A 25,286-nucleotide genomic window follows, 5' to 3' on the forward strand; every position below is an offset into this window, starting at 1 on the left:
GAGCTAGAAGTGAACCTTTCTGCCACTCTATAATAAAATACCTCTGCGGAGCCTTTGCAATAAAATATCTGCTCTTCCCTGATCATATTCTCTATCCATTAGCAAGAATGAGAAATTCAAAATGATTTATCTCATGCCTCTCCGTTGTTGAATGAACGTTTCCAGGCCACAAAGTCATCCGTTGCAGGAACTCTATCACCAGTTTAATTTCTCTTAAAGAAATTTCTTAAGATCTGCTCTCTGATTTTCTTATGATATAGAAGGAAAATCATTCAGTCCACCAAGTCTGTGCCAGCTCTGAGGATTCTCCTCAGTCTCATCTGCCCATCAATTTCCCTGTATTCTCTTTCACAAATCCATGAACCCTGCCCACTTCTCCTGCCACTCACCTTCAGTGGGGTACTCCGTGAAAATCAATTAACACGTCAGCACGCCAGGAGCATCTAGAGGAAGCCCTCATGCTTAGAGGGTTCAAAGAAGGTTCATGAAAATGATTCTAGGATTGAATAGCTTGTCATATCGAGAGCGTCTGACTGCTCTGGGCCCGTATTCACTGGAATTCAGAAGAATCAGGGGTGACCTCATTGTAACCTATAGAATGGTGAAAGGCTTTGACCGACTGGATGTGGAGGGGATGTTTCCTATGGTGGGAGAGTCTAAGACCAGAGGGTCATCCTTTTAGAATGGAGATGAGGAGGAATTTCTTTAGCCAGAGGGTGGTGAATCTGTGGAATTCTTTGTCACAGGCAGCTGTGGAGACCAAGTCTTTACGTATATTTAAGGCAGAGATTGACAGATTCTTGATTGGTCAGGGGATGAAAGGATACAGCGAGAAGACAGGAGATTGGGGCTGAGAGGAAAATTGGATCAGCTGTGATGAAATGGTGGAGCAGACTCCATGGGCCAGATGGTCTAAGTCTGCTCCTATATCTTATGATCATGGTCAGAGGGAGAATGTGTAAAATCACCCAGACAGCATCTGAAATCAGTATTCCTGAATCTGTACACCACCAATATAAAACACTGCGCTACAATGCCACCCTAAGTCATAGTCATAGTCAGACTTTACTGATCCCGGGGGAAATTGGTTAATTTCTTAATTGCTTAAGAAACTTAGTAAATGTGATTTTTCCTCCTTGAGGAACAGTAAATTAATACAATAGCTTTTAATGAGTTTCTGATCCCTGATGTTTATTTTTACAATATTACTGCTCTATAAGATGCTTGATTCTTGTTCATATTTACAATATATGTAAACTGGTAGGCTGCAGAGTGATACGACAATTAACGCTCCTGCTACACAATGCCAGTGACCCAGGTTCAATGCTATTGGTCAACAATCCCTGAATGAGGATCAAGAATGGAGACAGTGGCTCGGGAGCAGAATTAGTGTTCTGATCGTCCCAATACTCGTCTGTAGGAATGCAACATGGGAGATGAGCAATCTGACAATTTCAAGTCAGAGGTGGCGACAGATGGAATGTGGTCATCATATGCATGGAAAATGATGCAGGATCACAAAACCAAGTGTGTTGCTGGCTTCCTGCTTTCCTAGTTAAAGTTGATGCAGCTCTTGCAAATGATTACAATGTTATTAAGAGAGATGATTGCATTGCTTCAGACTCTCAATGTATTTTGCGACACAACAGATTGCCAATGCTGGAATCTACCATAGGGTAGGTACTGCAAGGATGTTCTCCCTAGAGTAAGAATCTACTGCAGGGGTCCCCGACCTGGGCTCCATGGACCCTTTGTTTGATAGCATTGGTCCATGGCATAAAAAGTGTTGGGAACCCCTGATCTAGAGCTATGGGTCAATCTCGGTGTGAATGGCCAAGGAAGAAGAGGTGGGACCTCACTTTTTGAAGGTGGCAAATCATTGGAATTCTCATCTCATAGATCTACGACTGAAGAGTCAGTAAGTAATTTCAAGGCTGATATTGATAAGTTTTGGACTCTAACAGCACCAAAGTTATGGGGATCAGACAGGAAATTGCAACTGATATCAAAGACCATATCAGCCGTGAGCCTATTCTTTCATTCTTATTGAATGGTGGATTAGGTTTAGGAAGATTCTGGCTGCCTGCTGCTCACATTTCTTAAGATCTTAAATATTTTAAAGCATTTCCATAACAGCCAATAAGTTACATTCTAAAAACATAGCGTGTTACAGAGGTATATTTATGGACATCCTCCAAAAAGGAACAGAAACGGCCTTGATTATTATAATGAAACTCTTATGTGATTTGACCTCAAATGAGTACAGACAGATCACACCCACATAAAATCAAATGCTATTCAAATATAGGTCACCATTGTGCAAGAACTGAGAGGTGAGTAGGACGTGGGTCCTCTGAAAGCCAAATTTTCCCCTTAGTTTAGTGGTCTGCTGCTTTAAAGTAGAGGAAACATTTCACCCACATCTCTAGGAAACCCCCGCTTGAAAAGTTGTAACCATCGCACTCACATTGTCACACCGGTTAAATAATCTTCTTTTAGATATTAGCCTAACAAATCTCTAGGATATTAAATCCATGAGTATTACGGGGCAGAAGAAGATTACCATACCAAGTATTATTTGTTAGTTAAAGTCTGTCCTGAGCCTTATAGGTTCATCAGGCCGGTGCTTATGCCAGTTTCCGTGACGTGAAGCGACTGAGAGTATGAGACTCCCCCCAGACAGGATGCCACTCTATCGTGAGGTTAACCCCCAGCATTTTGCTGGTACCCATTTTCAGCTGGGTGGACTGGAGCAATGTGTGGTTAAGTGCCTTGCTCAAGGACAAAACACACTGCCTCAGCTGGGGTTTGAACTCCCGACCTTCAGATCACTAGTCCAACGCCTTAACCACTTAGCCACGCTCCACACTTATTAAATAATATTATAAGTACCTACTTTCAAGAGTTCTGAAAATCTATATAAGATCAACCATCCAGTAACATCCAGCCAGACAATGAAATGGCAACACAAGACACGGTCCAGGTTTTCTTGACACATGGATACAATAATGAGACCTGAGCAGTAGTCATATTAAGTAAGGTGTTTCAGCTGAGCTGCTACTTACTGTAGAATGTCATCTTCATCCATTGTACTTAACAAATCAAAATGTGTTTAGGACTTACCCAACGTTAATAATTTAAAATTAAACTACGTACATATATCAAGTGGTAACCTATATTTAACTTCCGTGAAAGGAGTAACATTTGGGAAGATTCGCCAAGTCCAAAGTCCGATTTTGATAATAGAGACACACAGTATGTAAAGCCCCCCTTTACTTTTGCCTCTCTTTGCCCCCTGCCAGTCAGCCAATCTTCACTGATGGGAGGGCACTCACACAATTCAGCATTATAAAAGTTCAGACAAAATACTTTAATGTGAAATTCCAAAATGGCAGCAGCAGCTGCTCCAAGTCAGCATTGGTATTCATTTGTATCAGGTCGTTTCTGCTCTGCAAATGTTTTTAGCAAATTATGTTCTATGCAGGCCCTGTCGGAGTGCACATCTAGGACACAATGTTGGAAACATGGATGCCTCTACAGCAAATGAAGGGCAAGAAATTCACAATGTTATTCAGATTTTCAGAACACATGGATTCTTTCACTAATTAGCTTTTAAACATGGTTCAGTTGTTCAAAGGGCCAAATATTATTCATACATTCAAATACTTCAACATAAATCACTTTGACCATTCTGTTTTCACCATAACCATGACTTGGAGAGTGTTCCAAATGGAAAATGAGAAGGAATCAATGTAAGCTGACTTTGATCAACATGTATACAGAATTCCCTGGGTAACATTTCTACTGCTATGCTGTGAGCTACTTTCATTTCAGCAGTTTTCTGTAAAAGCAGTGTGTCCTGCTAGAATGAGCGTTTTGACTTCGGCCAAAGATAAGGAGCCATGTTATCCAACTTGAGAATGTGGTGTCATAACTTTCTGCCCGCTGGAACATTCGAGCAGGCTGGGCAGGATGAGGTTTCCGAAGGACAGTGGTCCGGTTTGGGAGCTGTGGAGAGGGGCACAAAGGGAGATACAGAATGCTGCCCGAAGGAGAGACCGTGCTGTAAGAAGTGCTTTTTGAAGATGAATGGTGCCAAGGAGGAAGTGCCAATACTCCTGAGTTAGTCGGTTCATTCAAGATGGTCTTCAAGGGTGTCTGGTGTCTTTCACACACACAGTAGGTGCAGCGCTGAGCACAGCGAAACACCCGACTACTTCAGAAATGATTCCAACGTTTATGTGCACATTGGACTGGATTAACTGTAATGGGCCCTTTTATTTTTCTTTTACTTTCCTGTTAATTGTTTGATAAAGTTGAAAAATTGCTAAGTATACTCTCTTCATAATTTATGCTGGTGTACGACATGTTATTTCTTGGCGACCGATAACTGTGTATGAGTAGCATTTACATAGCATTCGCTACAATCAATGTTTCAAAATCAGAACACCCCAACTTTCCTGTTTGGCTGAACCCCAAATCATACTGGACCTAGACTTACATCGCTTATGAATGGTGGCCTTTCCACCAGTGAGTCACGTGGCTGTTAGCGGAGTTAGCCAGTAAGCCAAATATATACACTGTCTGTATAAAATGGATTTCACAACAGAGTTATAGGGCATATTATTGCTCCCTGACAACCATAACATGCAGATTCTTCAGCACTGTCCAGACTCTGCAAAGCATGAACATTCAAGACTCACTTTTGTGAGACAGAAAACAGTTTGCTCCAGTGCAGGGTGCATTTCAAAGAATGTGTTAATCATGACTCTGTTCTCAACTCCATCCCAGGGCAAACTGTTCAGTTCAGTCTTGCCATCAACACAAACTAATAGGAATCGATAGAGCTGCATAACATCCAAAACCAACGGCCTTTGAAGCAGAGGGTATTCTCTGCTGAAGTTCTAATTGATGGGCAGTAACTTGAGACACAAGTTCATCTCAACTCTCACATCTGGGAAGAGAAGGATAGTGTCAGAATGCAAAGATATCATAATTGAAGAAGGGGACAACAACAGCGGAGTCTCTCCCAGTCTCTTCACAGGGGACAGCCGTCGTAAGGGTCCTTCTTTGAATTTCTCCACAAATCTCAGAGCGAATTCTGTTTATCCAGAGGCAATTTGGACGCGATTGACATTTTTTTTTTAGCTCAGAGAAATGCAGGGAGCACTGTCAACAACAATCCATATTTGCTCTTGATCTTCCTTAAGTGTTTGTGTCCTTTCTCCATTTGACAGAACACAGAAATTCATTCCCATCAACTTGATTCCATGATGGCATGCATGAAGCCATTTAAACCAATTTAACATTTCATGAGGTTAAGGCAAGATACCCCACTACACATGCCAGTGCAGATTGGTGTCAAACAAAGCCGTGGCTTTGCTCCAATACTTTTCAGTCTTGCTTGCTGGAGTGCAATGTCTTATCTCCAAAAGGCTGCTATTAGATTGCAGCTAATCTATCAGGCAAATTGTAAATTGTTGAACTATGTCACCTCCATCACAGAACAAAGGTTACTTCAATGACAGCTGCATTACCCAGTAAACGCTCGGAGGCTCAACTTTAAGTAGTTGTCGGCTCATTCCCTGAAGAATAGACTTGACATTTAATGCCTACAAGTAAAAAAAACTCCTAGTTTCATTTACCCACTGTCAAAAACCTTCTGCATTCAACAGGTACTCACTAAGAGATCCCGGATAAAAGTGCACTCTCCCCATCCATTGAGAGCCACCTCTGGAGGCTGACATTGGTGATGACGTTCACCACTGCCTTCGGCTATCTCGATAAAAGTGCACTTGAGGATCATGCCCTCAAACTTAGCACTACGCTCAGGGTCAACTGGGCAGCAGATATCCCTGCTTCCCATAAGATTTGGAGAGTGGACAGCTTACTGTAGGCACCTCAAAGCACCAGAAAACAATCATTCCACCTGTCTCTGAAAAATCATTGAAATTCAATGTCAGGATGAGCAAAGCACTGTTAGTATCCTGACCGAACTATTCATGGATGTTCTTTTATGCTCCTTGGGGAAAAAAAATGAATCCCTCACACATATCTGTCCAAAAGCAAAAGGACAATTTAGTATGGCTGCATAAACGTCTGGTCTTTTTGCTGGGAACATGTGGAAGCCTGGCAAAAACAGCAGAAGTGCACCACATCCCATTGCGTACATCTACCTGTCCAAGTGTGCATTCCCTGCTTCATCCATACCAGAGGCAGCATTGTAATGCAGCGGTTAGTGTAACACTGTTACATCACCAGCAGTAAGGTCAGGATTCCATTCCCACCGCTGTCCGTAAGGAATCTGCACATTTTCCTCATGACCACATCAGTCTCCACTGGGTGCTCCGGTTTCTTCCACATTCGGAAAACGTGTGGTTAGTGAGTTGTGGGCATGCTAAGTTGGTACCGGCAGCGTGGCAAGCCCAGCACAATTCTCATTGATCTGATGATACGATGCGGATATCGCAATTCATGGTATGTTTTGATGTACGTGTGATGAATAGAGCAAATCTTTAATCATCTGTGGCAGGGTCTGCAGATCCAACATATGCCTCATAGAGACTCTAAAATGTAATCCCAAGGAACTGCCTGACAAGAATCATCTCTGTTTATTTGGTTCTATAAAAATGAATTGTTGCTCCATAGTCTCAACTTATACTAACTTACTATCAAAGGATGCATCCAGCATCATTCAGACATCTTGCTACAAGTGCAGCTTAGCTTTCCTTTCAATGACATGTTTACCCATCTGTAGTAAATGTTACCGTAGTTACTAAGAATGAAGAATCTAGGTCGACCTGTCTGCATTACGCTGAGGTCCTGTCTATAGAACCATTTCCTATTCAGCACGTTTCCTGAAAATTCACACTTTGTTCTCCCAGTCATAGTAAAATAGCAGCTCAGAAGGTGCAAGAATCAAAAATGCCTCAAAATACAAAGAAAATTCCAAGTAGAACAAATTGTGCAAGAAAAAAAATGTATAAACTACCAATTGAGAAAGTAGCCACATTCAAAAAGGGAATCAATTAATTCACTTACGATAACTTTTAAATAATAAAATCCTCATCATTGTTTATCAGTAACTGATTTCCATGTACAACTAACAATTTTTAAACAAAATGCAATAACAAGACTTGGTACGACATTGTCCATGTGAAGTCAATAGACTGGAAGTACATTCACATATTTTTGCTCTTCATTCCCATTAAAATCTAAAGAGAGTTGGATAACTACATAAAAAAATTAAAACACTGCTTACATTTCCATCGAGGCTACACAAGCTCAGTGAATCTTCATCTCTTTTTCTCTGTTTCCGTTTCTTCTGCAACAAAAAGAATGAATGATGTCAGACATGTTAGAAATGGAAAGTATAATGAACTGTAACAAAAACAATGTGCTGGAAAAAGAGACAACTTTCACCTTTCAAGTTAATAAACTTTTTAGGTTTTATATGGCATCTTTTCTGGACCTTGGACCACTCGAAGGTTTTTCCAGAGTCAGTGATATTCCTTTAAAGTGTAATCACAGATGGTACACAGAAAACTGCTAGAGTTTATTTTGCATACAGCAATGTGGCATAAGCATGAATGATCAGAAAATGCAAGAATGATAAACGTCACCAGAGAGAGAATTTGCATACATCTGACATGGAAGAAGGCTGCTCCCCATATACTCTTCTGGTCCCAGACCGAGCAATCATTAAATTACTTGCTCCAGCTTCCAGATTGGGGGATTGAATGCACAGTCTTGGGATACCAAAAGTTTTATTCTTCTGTAACTCGGCCACAGCAAATGCCTACAAAAGTGATACCGCAGAAGTGTACCTGCATTATCTCTCAATCACTGTACCAAAGATATCCGGCATTCATTGCAATGAAAGTTATGTAGTATATTCCATTACACCAGCATTATTGCATTTTAAACCATCTCCTTTTCCATACAAAGAGAAGGTAATGTATTCCCAATTCAGGCCTAGTGTTTAAATAATGGAAATAGTCACCCGAATGCAATATAGTATAATACTTAATATACTTGTAAAATTCCTCCAGCTGCTTTTTCATTGACCAGAGGCAAGGGTTGGGCAGTTCTTCTCACAGCTCCGCAACGTATACTCGGCTCTGCATCGAACCGAGGCTGAGGCTGTGGCCTGCTCCTGGCTTCGTGTCTGTGGACTCACTTTTATTCTGAATGCTATTTGCTTACTTTTATTGTTGGCACGATTTGTTTTTTTTTTCTCTCTCTCTGTACATTAGGTGTTTGACGGTCTTTTTTTTTAAATGGGTTCTATTGGGTTTCTTTGTTTCGTGGCTGCCTGTATGGAGACAAATCTCAGGTTGTACAATGTATACATATTTTGATAATAAATGTACTTTGAACCTGATTCAAATAAACAAACATCTGAAGCAGGAAATATCACAAAAAAAAATGTAAGAATTGATTCCAGAAAGCAAAGTTATGCATAACCAACTTGCAAAAAGTTATTTAATAAGGTTACAGAAATAGTCAAGACTTATGCAATAAATATCAGATAACACTATATATATCACTATATCAAATACTACCATACCCACATTTTCCACATATTCCTGAATATTTTGAGTTATCAAAAATCTCTCAGATTTAAAATTAACTGAACATGTCTTAACTGGTCTTCTGAAAGGAGACCCTAACAATCTGTAAAAACCTGCGAGGATGTGTTGGGTAAATTATTTTTGCTGCATATTATATGTAATTCTATGTAAATTGATTAAATAAAATAGGTTGTTCTCTCTGATAAATGCATGTATCTGAATAATGCATAGCATAATTGCCACTATTCAGCTCTCATAGTATATTTGATGCAATTTTTAAAAAATTGGGTTAAGTTGTTCTCTGATCTTGGCAATTTACTTGCAAAAGCTTCATCACTATACACGAGACATTTTCAGTGTGCTGTTAATTGTGCTGCATCCTCCAAATGCTTGGCCTTCATGCACGTTAATCGTGTGATCAGTCAGCATTTCAGAAACTCAGCTGTGATGTTGGGAGGAAATCTCACCGCTGATTGCTTGGGTGGTGAATTTCATGCATTGTGGTCCGGAATTTTGCCCACATTGACTCACAAACAGGATTGAGGTCTACGTGTTTGTTTACAGAATTGTTCGCGGGAGACCTCGCTTCTAGGAATTCTCTTGCATGCCGTGCATTCACTGGCGCCATGACTTTCACTGAGGCCCAGTTGAACTTCTGTCCCTCTCGATCTTCATGGGTAGAGACTAAGGAGCGTTGGTCATGCCTCTTTACAGCCCGTTGCTGTTCATGCATCCTAGTGGATAGTTTTCTCCCAGTTTGGCCAACGTAGTATTTCTGAATTTCATCTCTGTTAATATATGTAGCATGTTTTCCTTTCAGTGTTAAAATCCATTTGATACATTAGAGCAAAATCTTATTGTTGAGATACAAATAAATAGTTAATATTTCTCAAACTTTCCAGAGAATATTCTAAATGTCACAGTAAATATACAATGGGGAAACATTTCTTTGTGCATCAAAGTACATTTTACTTGGGAATCCTGGCAATTGTCCATGAATATAAAGCTGATGAATAATAACCAGATTAACATTCTAATCTAAATGCAATAATGTTACTACCCTGGTTGAGATATTATCACAGGAACACGACAACACTGAAAGATATAAACATGAGAAAATCTGGAAGATAAGTTGCTCTATGGTGAACATTGTGACTGCTAAGGAGGCCAGAGGCTGGGGTATTCTATGACGTTATTTGTTCTCTAACCAATTAAATTATTCCACTTTTTTAAGTCGAAGGAAATATTTTCCACATATTGAGATGAGAGCAATTATAACTACACAAGAAGCAAAACAGCCTTTGGAATATGGAATAATGCAAAGTTCAAAGTAGCTTTATTATCACAGTACATCTATGTCACCATATACACACCCAAGATTCATTTTCCTGTGGCGATATCCAATAAATCCTATTACCGTAATAGAATCAATGGAAGACAACACTCAACAGGGAGGACAACCAGTGTGAAAAAGACAACAAACAATAGAAAACAATAAATAACTAATCAATAAATATTGAGAACATGAGATGAAGAGTCTTTGAAAGGCTGTGGGAACAATTCAGTGATGGAGCAAGTGAGTTATCACTTTTGGTTCAAGAGCCTGATGGTTGGGGGGTAGTAACTGTACCTGAAGCTGGTGGTGTGCATCCTGAGGTTCCTTAAACTTCTTTCTAATGGTGGCAGTGGGAAGAGAGCATGGCCTGGATGGTGGGGGTTCCTGATGATGGATTCTACTTGTCTGTGACAACACTCTGTATAGGTGTGCTCAGTGGTGGGGAGCACTTTACCTGTGACGGACTGGGCCATATCCACTAATTTTCCTAGGATTTTCTGTTCAAGGGTATTGGCATTTCAATACGAGGCTGTGATGCAGCCAGTCAACATACTCTTCACCACACATCTATAGAAGTTTGTCAATGTTTTAGATGTCATATCAAATCTTCTTAAACTTGTAAGGAAGTAGAGGTGCTGCCATACTTTCTTCATAATTGCACTTATGAGCTGGGCCCATGACAGGTCCTCTGAAATGATAACATTGAGGAATTTAGAGTTGCTGACCCTCTCCACCTCTGATTCCCCCAATGAGGACTGGTTCATGGGCCACCAGTTTCCTCCTCCTGAAGTCAATAATCAGCTCCTTGGTCTTGCTGACATTGGTTGTTGCTGTGGCATGACTCAGACGGACTTTCAGTCTCCCTCCTGTATACTGATTCGTCACCACCTTTGATTCGGCCCACGGCAGTGGTGTCAAGATCAAACTTAAATATGGCACTGGAGCTGTGCTTAGCCACACAGTCATAAGTTTAAAGTGAGCAGCAGGGGGCTAAGCACCCAGCCTTGTGGTGCACTTATGAGGGAGATGTTGTTGGCAATCCAAACCTTTGCTAGCATTCCATCAATAAAAACACACTCCCTTCATCATCAGTGTAACGCCATCAACTGCACACTATCTACAAGAATCATAAAGCAATTCACAAAGTCTCGTTCATCAGCCGATCACAAACGCAAGTCTTTACTGTCTAGGTGTACCAGTGCTACAGAATAATAGAGTATCAAGTCTTGCAAGCTCCCTTCCAGTAATCAATGTTCATAACTTGAAAATATGTCTTCATTCCTTTCATAATCACTAGGCAAAAACTACTGGAGCTGTCAACTTAACAGAACTCCAGAGTACCATTACCAAGTGGACAATGTATTTCCAAGCAGGCTCACCACTGTAGCCTCAAGGCATTTGGTGTTGAGCAATAAATTCTAGCCCAGCAAGAGGTGCTGACAATTGTTCATGGCACAGCGCCACAGCTGGTAGATATGCTGCCTTACAGCTACAGTGAAGCGAGTACCATACTAACCTATACTGTACTGCTGTTTGTCTGCAGTTTCCATATTCTCTCTGGGACCTCTTTGGTTTCCTCAAGGTGCTCCACTTTCCTTCCACATTCTAAAAATGGTTCATGGGTTTATTGGCCGCCACAAGTTGCCCTGAATGTGCAGGTGAGTGATAGGGTCTGGGGGAGAGCTGGTTGACAGGAATGTCTGTGTTCTGCAGAAGAAGATGGATTAGTATAAAAATAGGTTCTTGATCGGCACAGCCTCAGTGGGCCAAGGGGCCTGTTTCCATACTGTGTGACTCAATGACTCGTGCATGAAAAATAACGTCACTTACTTCCAGTATGAGTGTAGCTTTTGCTGTGATGGAAAATGGTTACCACAGTTATAGTCTCAAAGTGGAATGAACATGGAAACAAAAATTTAAAAACAGGATGAAGGCAATGGGCATCAAATAAAGGAAATTACCAAATTCACAAGTACATGCAAACCACTGCAACGTTAAATAGAAAGTTTACCAATCATGTTGGAAAGGTGGATAATAATCTCTGCACTACATGCCAACAGAGTCTAAGCTTGATCGGTAATATTATAACACATCAGCCAGCTTTGTCATCTTCAGCTTATAATGAAAATCAATCTTTCTTCTATACAACGAAAATTGAAAATGTAGGAAATATTCTCAGGTCATGCCACATCAGTGGGAAGAGAAACAAGGTAAACCTTTCAGGTCAAAGACCCTTTGTCGGAACTAGGAAGGAGCGAAAAGACTGATAAGCGACAGGAAAGGGTGGGGGGAGAAGGCATTTCTGGTGTGGTAAAGCTGTGCATAAATTATATTCAAGGTTATCTGATCACTGACAGATCAGAGAGTGAGAACATAGAGAAAAGAATGTACGAGCTGTGAAATGCAGAGCAAGAAGACGTGCCTGACAGCTCAGGCTGAGCATGTTTTCCACTTTTGAAGGAATAATATATAAAAAAAAAGGAAACAAGGTAACTGCAGCACCTATGGGAAAGAGTAAACAGTTGACATTTCAGGCCGAGAACCTTCATGATGAAAGGTCTCAGCCCAAAATGCCAACTGTTTATTCTCTTCCATAGATGCTGCCTCATCTGCAGAGTTCCTCTAACATTTTGTGTGGGTTGCTTGGATTCCGCAGATTTTCTCTTGTTTTAACAAAACAAACAACCTGGGCCAATGCCTCCACATAGTGGAGCACCTGTATTCAGTCTATAGGCCAGCATTGTGTGTTTCCATCCTATTCCCACTCTAACCTATCTGTCTGTGTCCTCCTCTACTGCTATAATGAAGCTTCACACAAACTTATCTTTCATTATTCCTCTGTATTTCCACATAACCCTGTAAATTAGACTATAAGACCATAAAACATAGGAGCAGAATTATGTCATTCAGCCCATCGAGTCTGATCCACCATTTCATCATGGCTCCATTCTCCTGCCTCCTCCCCATAACCTTTCACCTCCTGACTAATCAAGAACGTATCAACCTCTGCCTTAAATGCAGCCAGTGGCCTGGCTTTCACAGCACCTGTGGCAACAAGTTCCATAGATTCACCACCCTCGAGCTAGAGGAAAATTCTTGTTCCTCTCTCAAGCACTAGTTTAATTCTTCTGAATTTTAATATTGAACCTACAAACCCCATTTCCAGAAAAGTTGGGATATTTTTGCAAAATGCAATAAAAACAAAAACCTGTGATATGTTAATTCACGTGAACCTTTATTTAACTGACAAAAGTACAAAGAAAGGATTTTCAGTAGTTTTACTGACCAACTTAATTGTATTTTGTAAACATACACAAATTTAGAATTTGATGGCTGCAACACACTCAACAAAAGTTGGGACAGAGGCATGTTTACCATTGTATTACATCACCTTTCCTTTTAATAACACTTTTTAATCGTTTTGGAACTGAGGATACTAATTGTAGTAGATTTGTAATTGGAAATTTTGCCCATTCTTGCTTGATAGAAGACTTCAGCTGCTCAACAGTCCGTGGTCTCCGTTGTCTGATTCTCCTCTTCATGATGCGCCATACATTTTCAATAGGAGATACATCTGGACTGGCAGCAGGCCAGTAAAGCACACGCACTCTGTGTCTACAAAGCCACGCTGTTGTAGCCCGTGCAGAATGTGGTCTGGAATTGTCCTGCTGAAATAAGCATGGAAGTCCCAGGAAGAGACGTCGCCTTGATGGCAACATATGTCTCTCTAAAATCCTAATATATGCCTCAGAGTCAATGGTACCTTCACATACATGCAACTCACCCATGCCGTGGGCACTAATACACCCCCATACCATCACAGATGCTGGCTTTTTCACCTTTCGCTGATAACAATCTGGATGGTCGTTTTCATCTTTGGCACGGAGAACTCAACGCCCGTTTTTTCCGAAACTAGCTGAAATGTGGACTCATCTGACCACAGCACATGGTTCCACAGTCTTTCAGTCCATCTGAGATGAGCTTGGGCCCAGAGAACTCGCCGGCGTTTCTGCATAGAGTTGATGTATGGCTTCCTCCTTGCGTAATACAGTTTCAAGTTGCATTTCTGGATGCAGCGACGGACTGTGTTGAGTGACAATGGTTTTCCGAAGTACTCCCGAGCCCAGGTGGCTATAATTGTCACAGTAGCATGACGGTTTCTTAGGTAGTGCCGCCTGAGGGGTCGAAGATCACACGCATTCAACAGCGGTTTCCAACCTTGCCCTTTATGCACTGAGATGTCTCTGAATTCTCTGAATCTTTTCACAATATTATGTACTGTAGATGTTGAAATACCTAAATTCTCTGCAATCTTGCATTGAGAAATGTTCCTTTTGAACTGACTAACAATTCTCTCATGAATTTTGGCACAAAGGGGTGAGCCATGACCCATCCTTGCTTGCAAAGACTGAGCCTTTGATGGACGCTACTTTTATACCCAGTCATGATACCTCACCTGCTACCAATTAGCCTGCTTAATGTGAAGTCTTCCAAACCGGTGTTACTTGAATATTCTGTGCACTTTTCAATCTTATTTTAATTCTGTCCCAACTTTTGTTGAGAGTGTTGCAGCCATCAAATTCTAATTTTGTGTATATTTACAAAATACAATTAAGTTGGTCAGTAAAACTGTTGAAAATCTTTTCTTTGTACTTTTGTCAGTTAAGGTTCACGTGAATTAACATATCACAGATTTTTGTTTTTATTGCATTTTGGAAAATATCCCAACTTTTCTGGAAATGGGGTTTGTACTGTATCTAAAAGCCTGCTGAGTTCCTCCAGTTTTTTGTGTGTGTTGCTCTGGATTTCCAACATTTACAGATTTGCTTGTGTTCCTGCTTACTCCTCCCTTTCACATCCAGTATATTATACAGCATAACAACTTGCTGTTAAAAAAAAACAAAACATTTGCAATTTTAACTCACGTTACAGGAATATTTTACATGATATGATTCAGATTTTTTAAAATTCTGAACATAAATGAAGAGGGCTCTATTTTATATCCATTTGGGGTCACTGTGAAAGAACGTGGCTCAATAATTAAATAAAACTGTCCTATAGTAAGTTAAAGGATACCTAACAGTTAAAAATATTGAAATGTTGATGGGATATCACATTCTAAAATTCTTTCTAATATGTAGTTCAGTTTTTTTTTTCCTCGCTATAATTACCTTATGTGGAGTTCTCCAGTGCATCTTCAATCTGAGTTTCAGCCTGGAAAGGGTCCTGACTGGAAAACATCAATAACCCAAGAAAGGCCAACCAAAAGTCTAGAGTGACTATTGTCCAGTGGCCCTGACCTCACACATCAAGAAGACTATAGAGAGGCTGGTCCAGGCTCACCTCCGACCCCAGGTCAGATCAGCCCTCAATCCCCTGCAGTTTGACTACCAGGAACACACTCGAGTCGGCGATTCTGTCATCTACCTGCTGAACAGAGCCTACTCCCATTTGGATTAGCAGGTTAGCACAGTGACGATCGTGTTTTTCAATTTCTCAAGTGCCTTCAATACCATACAGACTTCATTGCTGGGGGGAAAGCTCTGTTCAATGCAGGTTGGCACTTCCATTGTATCCTGGATAATGGACCACCTGACTGGAAAACCACAGTTTGTGCAACTTAGGAGCTGTGTGTCACGGCTATAAGCAGCACTTGAGCCCCACAGGGGATTATATTGGCTCCCTTACTGTTTACCTTGTATACCTCAGACTTTAGATACCATACTGAGTCATGTCATCTGCAAATTCTCTGATGGTTGGGTGTATAAAGGGAGGACAGGAGGATGAATATAGGGCCCTGAATCATCTGCAGCTCAACATCAGTAAGATAAAGGAGTTGGTGATGGACTTTAAGAAGATTAAGCCTGCATTGCTCCCTCTCACTATTGATGATGAGGACGTGGATGTAGTGAGGACCTACAAGTACCTGGGGTGCACCTGGATGACAGATTTGAGTAGAGCACCAACACCTCCTGTTAGACTGTTTGTGGCAACTTATTTTTATTCTTTCTACTTCTCTTCTAATATGTATATCTGTGCACTTGTAATGCTACTGTGACACTGTAATTTCCTTTGGGATCAATAAAGTATATCTATCTTAATTCATTGCTTCAAACTGCTTCTGGATTTCAGATGATTAGTACAAAAATTGTTTTAATATATGTCAATATATTTCCTTATGCCACATTTATTGGAACTGCCTTTTAATTTTTCCAGTTTCTACATTTTGATTTCCCGATGAATATGGCCCGTAAATGCCTGCACTCCCTCTCACTACATCTTCCCCATTAGCAGAGCGAATTACGACACAAGGAGCTCTCAATGCAGTTTTGTTCGACTGTAAAGCCATGGTCACCCTGCCCAGGTGGGCTTCCTGTCCAAGTTCGAAAACACGTTATGGAAGACATTCAGTCACAAACCCATATCTGGGAAGGGGGAGATTACACTAGGGGGACCTCACAGATGCAATAATCATGGCCATCTTCAAGAAATGTGATAACCCATTATGAAAGCTAAATGTTAGTATCCCTTCTGTCTGTTACAGCAAAATAAGTTTTAGTGTTACTACATATCAACCAGTGGACCTGCACCCCCAGAAAACACCCCTTGCAAGTGGAGCTAACCTTCAGAACTGGAGGAGATCTGTACAACTACACCCGGAACTATGGTCCTACAGGAACTGAAATGTACAAGACAAAATAGCACAGGAACATGCGCTTCAGCCACAATGTTGTGCTGGCCCAATAAAGCTAATGTTTTCATCCAGGTTACTTATATATAATCACACACAACAGCAGTCACAGTGCAGATCCCTGTGGAACACCACACGTCACAGAACTCCTGCCAGATTAAACCCCATCAACCACTACTCTCTGTCTTCTATGAGCAGGCCAATACTGAATCCAAACAGCCAATTCACCTTGGATCCATGCATTTTAATCTTCTGGTTGAGCCTCCCATGAGGGACCTTGTCAAACTCCTTAAATAAAATCCTCCGAGACAACATCCTCAGCTGTACCTTCATCAATCACCCTCGTCACCTCCTCCGAAAAGTTAGTTAAGACACAAGTTGTCCTGCACAAAGCCGTGTAGACTATCCCTTATTAGGTCACAGTTTTCTAAATGCTTGTAAGTCCTACCACTAAGAATTCTCTCCAGTAACTTCCCTACCACTGATGTGCCTAGTGGTCTAGTTTCCAAGATTATCTATACATCCCTTCTTGAATAATGGAACAACAATATCTACTCACGCATCCTCCAGGACCTTGGCTGTGGCTAGAGAGGACATGAAGATATTAATCAAGGCTCCAGCAATCTCATTTCTTGATTGTTTCAATAACTTGATGTATATCCCTTCGGACAGTGGGGACTTGTGCACCTTAATGTTCTTTAAGGGACACAACACTACATCCTTCTTTATCACAAAATGCCCTAGTATATTAGTATGCTCCACACCAATCTCCCTATCCTCTACATCCTTCTCCTTGGTAAATACTGGTGCAAAGTACTCATTTAGGACCTTATCCGCATCCTCTGCTTCCAAGAACATGCTCTGTCCATTATCTTTAAGTGGTCCTATCTGCTTCCTAGTTATCCACTTGCTCTTGAGATACGTATAATCCTATCTGTCAAGGACCTTTCATGGCCATTTCTGGATTTCATAATTCCCCTCTTGATTTCCTTTCAGTCCTTAAGGGATATGTTCGATTTTAGCTTTCAAAACCTTTACATACACTCAGTGGCCACTTTACTAGGTGCACCAGTACCCTTTCTCATTAACGAAAATACATAATCAGCCAATCATATGGTAGCAACTCAATGCATAAAAGCATGCAGACATGGTCAAGAGGTTCATTTGTTGTTCTGAAGAAAATTCAAAGTAAATTTATTTTATGTCACCATATACACCCTAAGGTTCATTGTCTTGTGGGCATATTCAATAAATCCAAAGAATAATAACCATAACAGTATCAATGAAAGACCGCACCAATTTGGGCTTTCAATCAGTGTGCAAAAGACAACAAACTGTGCAAATACAGAAAGAAAGAAATAGTAATAATAAATAAATAAATAAGCAATAAATACAATAAATACCAAGAACAGCACATGAAGAGTCTTTGAAAGTAAGTCCATAGCCAAACACCAGAAAGGGGAAGAAAATGTGATCAACGTGACTTTTGACCATGGAATGATTGTTAGTGCTAGACAGGGTGATTTAAATATCTCAGAAACTGCTGATACCCTGGGATTTTCACACACAACAGTCTCTTGAGTTTATAGAGAATGGTGCAAACAACAAAAATAATCCAGTGAGCAGCAGTAGTTCCGTGGGCAAAAACACCTTGTTAACAAGAGAGGTCAGAGGAGAATGACCAGACGGGTTCAAGCTGACAGGAAGGCAACAGCAATTAAAAATAACCACGTACTACAATAGTGGTGTGCAGAAAGTCATTTCTGAACACACAACACATCAAATCTTTTTTGTGGATTGGCTACAACAGCAGAAGATCACGAACCAACTCAGTGACCACTTTAGTAGGGCAGGAGGTATCTAGTAAGTGTATGCTTCCTTTGTCTTCTTGACTAAATTCACTACCTCTCTCAACATCCAAGGTTCCATACCTTGCCATCCAGCGTTTCACACCCTTTCCAAGCTCTCTATACTCACTGTGCAGGAGTTGTTCCTCATTTCTACCCATGTCATTGGTGCCAATGTGCACCCTGGGAATATTCTGCAGCCACTCTGAGACGCTTTTGACCCTGGCACCCAGGTGGCAACACACCATCATTCAAGTATTGTTCAACGGGGAGGTACACTGATCTATCAACTGAAGAGGCTGATCTCACTTTGCCAATATTTGACCTCATGCCAAAGTCTTCACGGGGAATGTCGTCAATGTTGGTGTCTCCAAGGACTATTCTCTCCTGTCTGTATACCATCCAGCCATCATCTACAGTACATCGATCCTGCTACTGGTGCAAAATATACTTTGGGCTTTGAATGAGGAGTGTGGCACCTTGTCAGTCAGGTATGATTCTCTGAGTACGACTATTTCAGGTTTTAGGGAAGCTTGACCAATTTGCGCACCTGTCCACAAATGGACCTCACAAGGCAGATTTGCTGGGAATTTGGTGTCTTGTTCTATTCCAGGTACTCTGTTTGAATTTCAGTAGGTATTTGAGAGTCAACCTCATGGAGTGGGTCTGGGGTCACATACAGGCCTGAATGGACAAGGATGACAGATTTCCTCCTCTGAAGGACATTGGTGAACTAGATAGGCTCGTTTTTAAGACAATCCAGTAGTTTTCATGATCATTGTAACTGCTGCTCACTTGCACACATAGGTAGAGCAAAGCACACCAACAAAAGGACTGAGGTTTCCCCATAGTTACAACAACATCATAATGTACCTGACCACATTTAACAATCTAATTTTGAATTAGATCTAATCATACAGGGTGTAGAAATATCACACTCTGGGGAGAGGCTCTTGAACGGACCCCTTATATGATACGACGAACTCTTGGCCTCACAATCTACCTTTTTATGGTTTTGGACTTTATCACTAACCTACACTGCACTCTGTTGGTAGATTTTACACCTTAAACACAAAATACTCTGCAGATGCTGGGTTCAAAGCAACACTCACAACACGCTGGAGGAACTCAGCAGGTCAGGCAGCATCCATGGAAACGATCAGTCAACGTTTCAGGCCGGAACCCTTTGTCAGGACTGAAGAGGGGAGGGGCAGAGGCCCTATAAAGAAGGTGGGGGGAGGGTGGGAAGGAGAAGGCTGGTAGGTTCCAGGTGAAAAACCAGTAAGGGGAAAGATAAAGGGGTGGGGGAGGGGAAGCAGGTAGATCTTACACCTTATTCTACATTGTTGTTGTTTTCTGAGCTAGAATAGCTCAGTGATATGATCTGTGGGAATACCGTGCAGGACAAGCTTTTCCCTGTACTTTGGTACATGTGACAGTAATAAACAAATACAACACAATTTCTGATCTATCCTACCTTTTGCAGTGAAGCCAGAAGTCATTCCAACCAGACAACGGGGGAGAAAACTTGAGTATATGCTATGCAGACAATGTGGACCTCTGTTAAAGAATACTTCAGCTCTGTCTCAAAGTCCAAAGGGTCTCAAGACTTTGGCCTGTAGTTGGAAATCATGGAGACACGTTGCTGAATTTCATGCATCACCTGTATGAATGTCTGGGATTGCTGATTCTGGTGTGAGGTTGTGCATGTCGTTCATATTAGATTATTACTTCCTTGAGGTTTTGAAAGAAACTGGCATGGTCAGAGACAGCACAGAAACAGGCCCTTTGGCCCATCAAGTCCATACCAACTCGAAAGCATCATTTACATTAATCCTAAAATAATCCTTTTTTAAAAAAATTCCCTCAATGCTCCCCAGATCCCACCACTCACACTATCTTTACGAAGAAGGGTCAATTTTTAATGATCAAATAACTTACCTAAGCGTTGGGATATGGGATGAAATGCAAACATCTGGAGGAAACCTGCATGATCTTAAGGGAAACATGCAAACTCTGCAAAGACAGTACTGGAAGTCAGGATTCAACCAAGTTTGCTGGAGAGGCAAGGCAGCAGTTCCACCTGCTGCGCCACCATCTTTAAACACAAAGGTATTTCTGTGTTGATATTCTCATCTCCATGCCCTGCAACAGACCTTCTGTCCATTGTGGTACTTCTACTGTGTTAATGCCTGGCAGTACCTAGTTGAGCCAAAATGCATCTCTCTGTTAAGAAGTGCAGGAAAACTTCAACAAGTGTAACCTAGTCCTGAAAGTGAATCTCTCACTGAGTCAACTAGCCACTGAATATGTGGTTAACACTGGCAGAATATAATAAGCAAACAACATCAATTTATTGTCAAAGGACAAAAGTTAACCATGCATCTGGTTTCAGTAACTATCAATTCAGCACCCAAAAATGTTTAAGCGAGAGCATTCATCGATGGAATGCTTTCAATCTTTTATCCAAGTTATTCCAACACCATAAAACTGAATCAATAGATACACAATATCATAAAAAGCTGAGCAAATAAATGCTTAAAAGTCATAATGTATAATAAAAATCTACGGCTCTTGCAACTGAATACAGCATATATTACTGTTTATTATATTGATTTCAGAATTCAGCCATGTTAAGCACATGTTCAGTGGCTTTTAGGCTCATCATGGGATCACTCTCAGGATTGGCTAATTTAGTAGAGCATAAATGCACGGAACTCATGATCAGTAATTTTTGCATGAAGGAGCAGTGCTACATTAAAGAATAGACAACTGGATCCTAGTGTGAAACATTTCAACTTTCTGATCTTTGTACTCAGAGTGCAGCATGTCCTCATGTTTTTGCCATTGTTGCAGGATCAAGTGCTTTGAAGATTCTAGGCCTCTGGTTCTGATGCTGCCTATTACAATCATTTTGGACATAAACACAAACCACAAACTACTCATCTCAGGGAAGAAGGAATCATGCTGCATAGAAGCAATGTTGTTACAGTGGTTTCTGCTCAGTTTCCTCTGGTTTCAGTCCATGTAAAACACTTGAGCACGAGTAAAACCCTAACTTTGACCTTAATTTCAGCTCTTAAACAATATTCTTATCATCCTTTACAAGTTCATCACTGTCAAGTTTTCCACAATATGGCACGGAAATTATGGCAGACTAATTCTATGCGATGTAACCACCTTATCTGTTTTTCAGCTCAGAAAAATGTTGTCAACAGTACACACCCTACAGGGTGTTATAAAACTGCTACATTTACAAAAAAAACCTGCAAGAGAGGCAAAATTCATTAAAAATATTAAGCTGCAATATACACACTAGAGCGAAGCCCAATTAACCTTGCTACTCAAAGAGTTAAACCACAAAATGCAATATGCAAAAGATTTGAGAGTTCCTGTTTTCAACCGACTGATATAAACTGCAACTCTATGCCCTATCCCTGATGAATGCACTAACTTATTTTAGAGTTTATTGTCACCATTTCCTCCATTTGTTACCGTTCTTTCCCAGAATAGGTTGCTTGCTAAACCTGCTTAAGGCACAATTTTACACAGTGGTATCACTCAGTTTGTAGAACATCCAACTGAGAAAGGACAAACAGCAAGCTGCCTGAACCTTGCATGCATTTTCCAATATTAATTAGTTTGGCAGATTGATAAAATTAAAGGAAGATGATTAAATTTCACTGATCAAAACTTGAAGATCCAGGGTGAGTTAGAAACGTAGCTCATCATTTTTGCATCAAATATATAAGTATTTTGAATGTTATTTTATAAAATTAAAATGCAATTTGTATTTGATTATTCTACCTGCAGGCTAAATTTACTAACCAACTGTTTCTACAGTTACCCAATCGGAAATAGCATCAAAACTGTTTTGTACTTCTTACCTGATACATAAAGAAGCAACACCACACCATGAGGCACTTGAAACTGCTTTCAGAAACAAAAGAAACCTGAAGATTATTTGAGTTTATGCTTGGAGCTGACTGACAAGTCAAATGCTCCTGGCTTTTCTTCAGCAGCAGTCCTCCCAAAGCAGCCAGAACAACAGGAAGTGAGGCAGGAGCCTATCACATCTATGGTTATCTATATCTATACAGTCTCAGCGCAGATTGACTGCAGAAGTCAGTAATGCAATTTCTGTGGTCTGCCAGGTGCTCTTTAATTGTACAAATGCTGTTGCTGTGGAAAATATATTGAACATCCCTCATTAAAGTTGTTGCAATGTTACGTTGGAGTAGAAAAGACTGAATGAAACAACTTGTTAACATTGAAATCCTTTAACCTTTAATTCTGAATGGAGGAGGTGGGAGTGAATCCAGTTTGTTTTAGAATGGTTTGATGATCTACCATATACAATACACCATCACCCATATAAAAAAGGGACTTCTATTACCAATAAGATAAATACGCTTGAAATAAAAGAACAGATTTGTAAAAAAAAAACTTGTATTGCATATCTGTTCTTAGTACATCAATTTACATTAAGAGACCAAGTTTTGGACTAATGGCTTATCAATTGGCTCTGATAGATCAAATTTTGGGTCCAGACCTGTCCTCCAACAACTTAAGCAAGGTAGTATGAATTTAGGATTGGATAATATTTTGAGATAATCCTTCCAGAATTTAGTGGTTTCATAGTGAGATAAAAGTGTTGCATAGTACATAGTTGCATCCATTATTGAATTCCACTTTAACATTCTCAAACTTTTATCTTTCAAAAGTTTTGAAATCACTATTAAAAATTACTAATCAGAATTGAATGTGCATACAAAACATACACTTCACCATGTCATGAAACTAAACATAACTTAAATTAAAATACATCTTTAAATAAATTACAGCAGGGACAAGCTATTTTTTCCAGAAAATAAGTGAACAAAATAAGGTTTTAAGTGCAAATGATGGTTCTACAATTGGGGTTAATGTTATGTGTCCTATCCAGTCATGGTTCATGCGAAAACATCAATTGGCTCCATTTCACAATCCAACCTTACATGATTCTCACACATTCTTCTTCATCTTTACACCCCTCAAATACTTTCAGAATCAGAATCAGGTTTATTATCACCTGCATGCGTCGTGGAATTTGTTAACTTAGCAGCTGCAGTTCAATACAATACATAATATAGAACGATAAACAAATAATAAATTACAGTATGTGTATATTGGAGATTAAAAATCATGCCAAAACAGAAATAACATATATTGAAAAAGTGAGGTAATGTTCACAGGTTCAATATCCATTTAGGAATCTTTATGTCCACCGTTGTAAGTAATGTCCAGAAGCCTTGAGAGAAAATGAAGAAAAATGACCCATCTTAATTTTTCTGAATTTTGATACTGTGGATTTCTGCAACATTGCACTGAGAGCTAATCTTCAATTCTTGGAAACTCTTGGACAATTCTGGAGCTCTAGAAGCACTGGATATTGATCATTGTCATGGTTTCGTTATAATAATCTGAATCAGTTTTAATATCACTGGCACATGTCGTGAAAGCTGTTAACTTTACCACAGCAGTACGATGCAATACATGATAAATATAGAATAAGAAACTGAATTACAGTAAATATATATATATTAGTTAAGTTAAAATTAGTGCAAAAACAGAAATAAATTTTTAAAAAGTAGTGAGGTAGTGTTCATGGGTTCAATGTCTATTTAGAAATTGGATGACAGAGGGGAAGAAGCTGTTCCTAAATTGCTGACAGCATGTTATCCCTTCTACCCTAAAAGATATCCAGAAAATATATACATATTTTTGAGCAGCTCAAGGATTGTAATAACAGCAAATTAGAAAACACTGTTTTGATTCAACTAGGGAGAAAATTGTCCTGAAAATAGCAATTCAATCCAGTCAGCCATCAATAGAATGAGGTACTAAGGAGGAAATTTTCTGTTGGGAATATCAAACAAATCAGAAGTTACTCTTTGTATTCACAGGTGCTCTGTGACCATCTACAAATTTACAGCATATTCGATTTTTTACTTCAGCTCTGAACTTTGCCTTTCAACGACTGTTCTGAGTCAGAATCTTTATTACACACCCATTCTTGGTCACAACATCCTGGATTACTTATAGAGGGTAGACTATTCTGCTGTGAGGAGAGGTTTGGAACTATACTAGTCCATTGTCCTTGAGTTTCCTTCCATTATCTTCTCCACTGCTCCTGGGAAAAGTCTATTCAACATTAGAAAGCTATTGAGAAACTTCAGTGGAATAAACATATGTTCTGATTTTATGGCCTGCAATCTGTGTCCAACGCATGGGCAAAATTCAGCTCAACGCTTGCTCAGAGTACTAGGGAACCTTCAATTGCCAGGCGGGCCCTGTATGATAGAGGAGTGACATTGAAATATTTACTGAACAAGAAAAGCAGATAAGATGCTGACATAGTCCGGCAAAATCTTCTGTTATTTCTACAAAAGTTCTGTCCCAGAGGAAATGGATATCAAAGGTTGTGAGAACTGAGCAGGGAAGTAAAGCTGAATCCAAAAATCACATAATCCATGACCAACTGAGGGTGGAACAGGTTCAGGAGCTGTTCTGGCCCTCTCCTTCATCAACTTCTTGTGTTTTTTGGAAATGATGTTCTGTATTCCACTTGCGGGTTGCAAACCTCAATTTTTCTACTGCACCCAGGTCTGGCCATTATTTGCTATTTGTACCTAGAATGATCCAATGAATTGCTAAATTTCTAAACTTCAGGCGGAGAGTTTCAATGCTAGCAAACAAGGAAACAGAGCAATAACACAGCTACACTTTCTACTAAAATGAAATGAATAAAAATAAAAATAAATATATATTTTTGAAGGCAGGAAAAAATAGCCAGAGAG

At 40.1% G+C, this 25,286-nt stretch overlaps 1 protein-coding gene across 4 annotated transcripts in view; it reads right to left on the minus strand.

Annotated features, from left to right (window-relative positions):
* Positions 1-25,286, minus strand: part of arhgef3 (Rho guanine nucleotide exchange factor (GEF) 3) — a 263,389-nt gene that overhangs the window by 116,774 nt on the left and 121,329 nt on the right. For 2 of the 4 annotated variants that reach the window (XM_072280419.1, XM_072280418.1), the window contains one exon: positions 7,262-7,324. The exons of 1 other annotated variant lie outside the window; for it this stretch is intronic. In XM_072280419.1, the coding sequence (XP_072136520.1) occupies positions 7,262-7,324 (63 nt within the window). Of the gene's footprint in view, positions 1-7,261; positions 7,325-22,334; positions 22,481-25,286 lie in introns of those variants that run through there. One more of the 4 variants, XM_072280422.1, reaches the window with a different exon arrangement.

Source organism: Mobula birostris, chromosome 16, assembly GCF_030028105.1.
Source record: "Mobula birostris isolate sMobBir1 chromosome 16, sMobBir1.hap1, whole genome shotgun sequence".
Taxonomy (NCBI): domain Eukaryota; kingdom Metazoa; phylum Chordata; class Chondrichthyes; order Myliobatiformes; family Myliobatidae; genus Mobula; species Mobula birostris.